The 8,886-nt window shown below is 51.9% G+C and overlaps 1 protein-coding gene across 5 annotated transcripts in view; it reads right to left on the bottom strand.

Moving 5' to 3' along the window:
• Window positions 1-2,973: 2,973 nt before the first annotated feature.
• Window positions 2,974-8,886, bottom strand: part of ANKRD11 (ankyrin repeat domain 11) — a 217,959-nt gene continuing 212,046 nt past the window's right edge. For all 5 annotated transcript variants that reach the window (XM_034788311.1, XM_034788312.1, XM_034788309.1 and 2 more), the window contains one exon: window positions 2,974-8,202. In XM_034788311.1, the coding sequence (XP_034644202.1) occupies window positions 8,017-8,202 (186 nt within the window). In that variant the 3' untranslated portion in view covers window positions 2,974-8,016. The remainder of the gene's footprint in view (window positions 8,203-8,886) is intronic.

Below are 8,886 nucleotides of genomic sequence, written 5' to 3'. Positions count from 1 at the left end.
GCCATGGGGCTGAGACCACCAATGAATCTCAGTGGTGCCCCTCATGGCTGGAAGGGGACTGGCCAGTGCCCTCCGAGCATTGTTCTGCTTTATTCCCTGGCCTGGGCTCTATGAAGCCCAGCGTTAACACGCCTGGCCGGGCGCCCCTTCGTGCGCTGCCTCATCTGTGCAGCTGGGAACACCGTGAGATGTGTCTGACAACGTCTAGGGAGCCCTGCTGAAATGGGGTCTCCATTGTACCAGGCACAGCCCAATGGATACTCCCCCCTCTACAGAGCTGGCCATCTAACTAGGCTTCCTCGGGGAGCTTGCTTGGTACTCTGGTTAGCTGGGCTGCCTTCACAGCAACATACGTTGGTAGGAACAGGACCTACGGAAAGGGACTGGTTGGGCCAACTTGGGCATTGCCCACTGGCAGTGATGTGCCGAATCTGCTGGCACCTTCTGAGAACAATTGTGGCCCTGAATTCCTGGGCTACAAACAGGCTTTGGACATGTGGCACCAGGGAAGAGCTTTAAGGCGGGTGCATCCGAGAGCCCAGGATCAGCGCAGTGCTGCTGACGAGGTCTTGCCGCTCCAGGAACGGCCGTGAGCGCTCATGGATGAGGAAGGAAAAGCCCAGGGGGCCCTTGTGTGTGGTTCCTTTGGGCAGAGGGCAGCCCTGGGCCGGGCACCCACCTTTGCTGTCCCGGGGAGAAGCTCTGTGCTAAGTGAAAGTCTGCAGGCTGGGCAGCTGAATTCCTCCTTTCACAGCCTGTGAAGCGTTCTGTTCACAGGTGGGTGGGTCTCGGCAGGTTGAGGGGTGTGTGGGGTGCCCAAGCCCCACGTTGCAGAGGCTGGGTCAATCAGCATCCACAGGCTTCAGCCTAAGGCGGGGCTCTGGGGACAATGAATTGGGTGCTACAGGTAGATTGATTCTGAGAGGTTTAAATAGACCCAAGGGGACTTTGCAATAAAAATGCCGACTGGCACCATTCACTGGGACTAAGTTGCTAAACACCTGGACTAATATTTACATCCACTCTGCCCTTCCCTTCCCATTCTGCCTTATCTTCTCCCTGCTGTTTGCCTTTCCTCCGAGGTCCTTCCCATGACGCTGTTTGTCCTCCCACAATGCAATGCAAGTCTACTTGGTTCAGTGAAAGGTTCTCTCTCTCCCAGAGCTGGTGGGGGGCTGGGAGCATGATAGAGGGGAAAGGCTTGGTCATGATTATGCACCCTGCCAGCCTCTCTTGCAAGGCCCTAAAATACCAGGAGAGTGGCACGTAGTCATCTCTCCTGGGACGATGCTGCGGCCCTGCACAGAGCAGTAAAAAGCCTTTCACAGACGCACACGCTTTAATGAAAACCTTTACTGCAAACTAGACCGAGTTAGGACTGGCCCAAGAACAGGAAAGCCAGGCAGCTCTTGGGGGTGGGGAGCTGTAACCCTGGCTACATTTGAAGGCTGGGGGAAAACACAAATATACGTTATGGAGCATTTGAATCTAGTAATTGCCAAGGGGTTTCATGCTCTAAGACAGTGATTCTCAAACTACTGTCCTGGTGAGACCTTTCACATTGCGAGCCTCTGAGTGCCACCCCCCTGATAAATTCAAAACACTTGTTTATTTAACACCATTATCAATGCTGGAGGCAAAGTGGGGTTTGAGGTGGAGGCTGACAGCTTGCGACCCCCTGAGGGGTCCCACCCCCAGTTTGAGAACCCCTGCGCTGAGATGTCTCAGGAGCAGGGGAGGTGAAGGATTCCCCTTTGCATTGCCAGGATTAGAAAAGGGCACTGGTAACAAAAGGCTTCCACAGACATCCAGGTTGTGAAATCTCAACATTCTGTATCCATTAAAAAAGCTGCAGGAAATGGGATTATGGTCCAGGTGGGCTGGGGCGCGTCTCTTACTGCAGCGGCTCCATCCCACTGCACAGAACACTTGGGAAGGCTCTACCTAGTTCTTCAAGGCTTTGTCCGCGGGGATGGTCCATAAGTGACGTGTACGAGTCACATACAGACCGTAAGTGGGATCCACATGGACAAAACATTTTAAAGCACCACCGTTCCCATAAGGTAAGAAACCTTCTGTTTCTGGCTCCCCGCCCCCTCAAGATCCATAGCTACAGACTGGGGGAGATTTAGAAATTCAGAGTGTCCATGTCCAGCAAGACGCGTGGCCTGGTAACATGCTTCCAGCTGGGTACCGTGTTGTAGAGCAGGAGGTTCAGGGGGCTCGTGTGGAGCACCGGTGACACCTAGTGGCCTAGTGAGGTCAGCTGGAACTGTGCAACACTGACTCGGTGTGTGGTTCAATTGTGTGTGTCCAGCAATCACCAACTGTTTCAGCTGCAGCTTCTTGAAGAGGTGGCTGCGCTCAAGGAACTGCAATAGGACACTGCACCAGCAGGAGGGACCACATGGGTCTTAATCCCAGGCTTGGTTTCTTTCCCTGTAGTGGGTTGACTGCATAGAAGACCTTTGAAAACCTGTTTTGGGCAGGGGAGGAAGAGACAGAGCTGCTGAGCAGGACAGCAGTGACTAAGCTAGCTCCTTTTAGACGTCTGATCAGAATCGTCACTACGGGCCAGATTCAGCGCTGGCCTAAACTGGTGCAACTCCACTGAGTGGGGCTGCTTTTGGCCCTGTGTTTATAGAGACTGTAGTTGGGGGGTTATCTGAGGAGATACAGGCTGTAGGTACAGTAATCCAGCACACTCTTGTGATAGCCCTGGACTTTCCCCGAAGCAAGTTCCCTGTGGAGGGATGATTGTTTGTATTCCAGTTGTACCCAGAGGACCTATTGTGCTGGGAGCTGTACAAACAGATGGTGTCCCTGCCCCAGACACTAAATGGTTGTCAGGAGCTGAAGCCACTGGGTACTCCTGGAACAGTAAAGCTGAAGGGGTGTGAAACAGTAAAAGAAAACCCGGCCTCGGGAAGATGAACTGGCAGAAATTCACAAACAAGCCTTCCTTTTTTTTTTTTTTTTAATTTATTTACGAACATTATCTTTGAGGGACAACAGCATCTCTCTGGCGCTCATCTCTGTACATGCAACTGTAGAAAATAACATTTGTATTCACTTTGTCTCTGTCTGCAGGAAGTTGTACAGCGAAAGGACAGCAGTGTCACGGCAGAGCGGTGGCATCGGCAGCACCAGCACTGCCAAACAATATGTACACAAACTACATTGTAAAAAAAAATTACATTGTTACATGACGGACAACGCAATCTTGCCGCTGTTTTACCCCACATACTACGCAAGTTGGACTAGTACAAATAGAAGGGTGTGAATTGACCTGTGAGATATTTACATTTATATACAGTCTCATAGAAGCATTACAAGGAGGGAAATTTACACGGTTGAGACTCGAATCCACGGAGCACAGGTGTCAAAGATAATACAATGCTTTTGCTACTGTTGCTTTAAATTGCTGATTAAAGGTCTCTCCATGCTTATACAGATTAACTGATGGTTATTTAACAAAAGAAAGAACTGGGCTTGAAATTAATAAAAAAAGAAGTGTTATTTGTGGCCATATTCCTGTGTTCTAGAGAAAGAAAAACATTCCTGTACCCTCCCCACAGAGCAGGAGAATTGACTGGCCAGCAATTCCCCTCCACTTGCTTGGAAAGCGTCTGCTGCAATTTAGCTGGCAATACCAGTGGAGAAAACCAGCCACTGCATCAGGCAAAGCCTAGCCCTGACAGGAAGAGAAAAGCAGCAGACGGGCTCAAACACTGGAAACAAAGGACTCAATGTTTAAATAAAAAACACGTTCGAATACATCCAGGGGTGCTACAAATCCTGACCCTCTGTAGGCCATCGATACATTCCCCAGCACAGAGCAGCTCCTCCTGCATTGTACCAGTCACCGGGAATACCCCCCGACAGGTTTGTGTGCAGCACAGGCAGAGAGAAAGCTCCCGTTGACACACCACAGCAGCCGGGTGAGATGGCTCTGAGTACCCATGCTGTACACGGCCGGGAGCAGCCTGCCTATGTCACCGTACAGCCTTAGGAAGGGAGCTAGGGATTTTATTTCTTAAGTCACCAACTCAATGTAGTCAGAAGAAACTAGTTGCTGTGATAGATCACTCGCCTCATTAGCTTTGCATGCAATAAGCCTCACTCCTCACTGGGGTAAGCCTAGAGAAGCCAGTGCGGTTACACCAGCCAAGAATCTGGCCCTGTAAGTCTTTCCAACTCTCCAAAACAATCCCAGCGTGTGATGTGACGCTGTGATTTGGAATCCCAGCCCCCAACAGGCCGAGGGTGCTAATTCAACAAGTTAGTGGGGAAAATCACCTTACAGGAATGTGCTTCAACTGGCTTTTCTGAAGCAGCCTGGAGGAAAGCGGTGATCCAGCAGGCCGCAAGGCTGTGTGGTTCCCAGCTCAAGTAATCAGGTCACTCCAGAACAGCAGCTGTTTAAAAAGCCAGTGGGTGACAGAGTGAGAATTTGAATTGAGAGTGCTGAGCAAGGGGAAATGCCCAATTTGGCAGCTTCTCTGACTCCCTAAGTGCCAGAACTGCTGCTCCTCCTCCACTGGGATCAAGCACGGCTTTGGCTTCTCCACTAGCTAAACGTGAGACTGATTCCACTCCGGACTTCCCCCTGCTCCAGCCCTCTCTTCCCCCTCCTGCTGCTCTCGGCCCTACCCTGCTGTGTTACCTGGGTGAGCAGCCCAGGTCCCAACGCACCGGGCGAGCCTTGGCTTCCGACTCCACAGGTTTGCCATCTAGGCTGCCCACTCCGAAGTGCACAGTAGGGGAAAGGACAGGGGAGCGGAGCGGCAAGGTGAAGCCAAGACTGGAGGCAGCCCTCACATTGAATTACTCGGAGCTCCTCCCCTGCTCCCACAGCAGCTCAGGCACCAGGAGAGAGGGAAAGCTGAACAGGAATTTAAATGGTGTCTGAATTGGACTTTACCTAGCACATGCACCTGGCAACATTTAAAAACCGCCTCAAAGTAACCAAGTGACAGGCCGCCAGGTGCATGGGTGTCTGTCCACGACCCCCGTCAGGGCACGAGGTGCAGCACACTCAGGGTACCTGTATTTTGACACCCCAGCCCCCCCGCTGTGCTAGTGCCCATGTTTCCTGTTCATTTCACGCAGGACTGTGTGAGCCAGTGTGTTTTAGCAGTATCCTGCCTGGGTCACTTTCACACTGCAGACAGAAAGAGTCCAGTTGTTGCAGTTGCAAAGGGAGCAGGGCTGGCTGGCTGACATGCCCAGACAGGATGGAGTGAGCTGGCCCATGGGTGTGAGCAAGGGCCAGAGGGCATGGAAGAGGCACTTTGCATCTGCCTCCAGCCATGTCCTGTATGTCTGTGCTTGGGTACAAACATCGCCAGCTGCATTAAGTCCAGTTTCCATTATGACTCCACTGACAGCCACACATTCAACAAATACCATCCTCTCTGGAACCGGCCGCGGTGCCACCACCCAGCATCCCAGCTGAAGTTACAATTTCACTCGGCTCCCTACTGACCGGGGCTGTCCACACCAGACAATGCAGTGCGCACCCCAGCTGAGCTGGAGCCAGAGGACAATCTTTCCTTAAATACACAACCAGAACCCCTCATGCCCCAGAGGGCTTAATTCTGAGCAATCTCCCCCCAGCCTTTCCAGGGACAACCCCTCCTCGCTGTGGCTGGCTGAGTGGTACCAAAGGAGGTTTTTGGAATGCCTCCTGCCAGGCTCTGGCTCCTCAAGGAAGAGCTTTTGCTCTCTCAAGACCAGAGACAGACAGCTGGCTTCTGCGACATCCCAAACCCCGGGAACAAGCCGCAGAACAGGACGGGCTGGAATCTGCGCTCCCAGGGCCGTGGTGAAGGTGGCCACCAGACAGGTGGTGGGACGCAGGGGTGTGTCTCTTCTCTCCCCCCACCTGATCAGCTAGTCTGCATCAAGCACACTTTAGTCCTGACTAACCCAGAACAGCGGCTCATTCCGACTGCCACGTGACAAATAGCCAAATCCGTCTCTCTCAGAAGTGCCCTGAAGCCCTGCCTGCCAACACCCTAAGAAAACGCTCAAGAAGGACGCGTGCATCGCCCTGCACAGTACGTCCCCTGCTGACCACGTCTAACTGAATCCTCAGAGCAAGGGCTAACGGATCCACACAGCACCCCTGGACGATTGGACACTGCTGCAGCGCTGGGCCAATGGAACTGGATTCAATCACAGCTAGGCCCAGCAGGCGTATTAATGCCTCAGACACCTGCCAGGGTATTCAGCACACCCTGAAAACCGAGGCCGAAAGGATCCCACAAGCGAAGTGGTGCTGGGTGCCCAATGGCTGCAGCCTTGCAGGGGCCCCAGAGCATCTTTCGGCCCCAGCTCACCCTCACGGTTACCTTCCCAGCTGTGGTGGTTTATTTCCATACATGACTTATAGAGCAACTGGCTTCTTTATCCAGAAGTCACAATACTAACAGCGCACTAGAATGGCTGGTCACCATGAAGAAATGGCTCCAAGCGCCACCTGACTGCCCGGCTGTCTCGCCTTCCCTAGGCCATGTGGCTCTGAATCACTGGCTCCCCAGATGACAGCAGCTCAGGCTGAGGAAATGGGTAAATTTTCTCTCTCTCAGCCCAAATATGCAAGTAACATCTTCTAAATTCCTCTAGGCCCCAAGCTAGTATGTGTCAGGATGGGATCCCCCCTTCTTCCTCCCCTGTCCCCACCCCCCAAGTAATCCTCGTTAAATCTGACGCACAGCTTCCGAATCTGGGCAGGTGGTCTCATACTCCACTGAACTCAAAAGGGCAGGGGGAAAAGGAAAAAACTAGACTGTGTTAAAAGAAGAGGTCAACGCTTGGAGATCTCCACAACACGGATTGCAGACTGAGTTTGCAAGGCCTGAATCTCAGGAGACAGGTTTGAAATACTGAACACTGCACACCATTTTGGCCCTTATTTTTTTCCTTGAGAGGGAAAGTGCTGCCTAGGGTGAACTATACATACAAAGATAATTTTAATTAATTTATTTATTTCTTTACACATAACTGAAAGTGATGTTACAGTACATAAGTTATTTACAACTGTGCAGTAATGTGTTGCAAAATAAATTATCTAGAAGGCAGCAAAAGTACATTGTTAATGTATATAAAAACTGTACAGCATTTATGGGATACAATTTTCTTTATATGAGTATTGGCTCTGTAGTGTTTTCAAGTTATGTTCTCAGAAAGAGAAACGAAATGCCCAAGATTAAAGGAAAAAAATATATATAAACCACATGGATTTTACTCCATTAAAAACATGATCGGCAAAGTCCTTGCTCTCCGTCACCCTTTTCGCGGTAGACACTCACCGTACTAGTCACGTGCGCATAACGTGCCGGGGCCTCCTCACTCATCCAAGCGTGGTGACGAGCAGCTACTTTGTGACGACTCGGAAGGCGTCCGGGGCTGCAGCCGTTTGCACCTCCAGAACCGCAGCTGGGAAAGCAGGATGCTTCCTTTTAGTTTTGCTTTTAATTTGTGCCGTAACCAGGATGGAACGAGAAATATAAAAAACCCACCGTCTCCTCTGCAGCTTCTCCGAGAGGAGATCTGCGGACAAATGGAAAACAAAGAGCTTGAAATCGTCATGTTCACACGTCCATGAACTGCATGGGTGCTGGCCCCGTTCAGCAGCTTCTGCAATACACGTGTCCTTGAACCTTTTCTCCTCCCTGCCTCCGTCAGTCTCTCTCCCCCTTGTCCGTTCAGACGCTCACGGCTGTGTGCAGGCTGGCTGCCCTCTGCTGCAGCAACCGGTTTGAAAGGAGATGCGTTCCCCCACTCCCGCTGCCTGGCGTAGCTGTGATCAGTCCAGAAGCGAGGGAGACGTCGTGAAGAAAGTGCAATTATTTTTCTTACTGTTTTGTTTTCTGCCGATAGATGCTTCCTCCTCCTCTGACCAGGGATTCATCAGCAAGTGGTAAGGATGAACGTGAGCTCGAGCATCCGTCCTCGGAGGGCTCCCGCCCTTGCCAGTTTTCAGGGAGAATGTCTCCTGGTTTTGTATTGTCATGCCGGCAAGAGCACAAAGTCATCGTTGACGTCAACCATCGGCACATAGAACGAGGGAACCTCGTTCACGCAGAGGGATTTATGGCCCGCTGGATCCAGCTCCTGAACCTTCAGCTGCCACTCCATTCGCTGCACCGCGTTCAAGGCAGCGGCTTCATGCTGCTGTCGCATTAGCAGGCATGTCTGCACCAGAGCCGAACGCCCAGCAGAGACGGGGGTTCATGGGAGAGAAGAGACAAGACAACAATCACTTGACTGTACTGAACAGCTGCCCTCTGGCGGCAAGGCAATGGAGCTGGACAGACATTCCCAGCCAGGGACAGACTCCACAGCAGACACTGGGTGTCCTTGGCGGAAGGAAAACAGTCTGTCGAACAGGATTTTGAGAGGGCCCCACTCCTCCAGAGGTGGGGTAAGACCTCAGAACAACAGGCCAGATCAGAACCATTTTTAGCCCTGGAGGTAGCCAGTGTGAAGTGCTGGTTGAGTGCTGCAGCTCGGCTAGTGGCTGTCACCTTTACATGGTAATACAGGCCCAAGCAATGTGCAGCACTGCACACTGCGACCTGCAGTCTCCCCCTCCGTGTGAAAGGTGAAGGAAGCAAGAGAGGAAGGGGTGACTTACTGGTTAGGGAACTAGCCTGGGACCCGGGTTCAAATCCCTGCTCTGGCTCTGTGACCTAGGGTAAGTGTCTGTGCCTCAGTTCCCATCTGTGAAATGGGGCAATAGCATTGCTCTGCAGCAAGCCGTGCTGTGAGGATGAATACATTACAGATTGTGCAGGGGCCATGGAAGTATCTTAGACAGAAAATCTCTCTAAGGGACAGACAGACAGACAGAACGCAGCAGCTCGCTATTGCTTGGCA

This window comes from Trachemys scripta, chromosome 13, assembly GCF_013100865.1.
Source record: "Trachemys scripta elegans isolate TJP31775 chromosome 13, CAS_Tse_1.0, whole genome shotgun sequence".
Classification (NCBI taxonomy): Eukaryota; Metazoa; Chordata; order Testudines; family Emydidae; genus Trachemys; species Trachemys scripta.
Note: the sequence above shows the minus strand (reverse complement) of the source record. Positions and strands in the feature narration are given on the sequence as shown.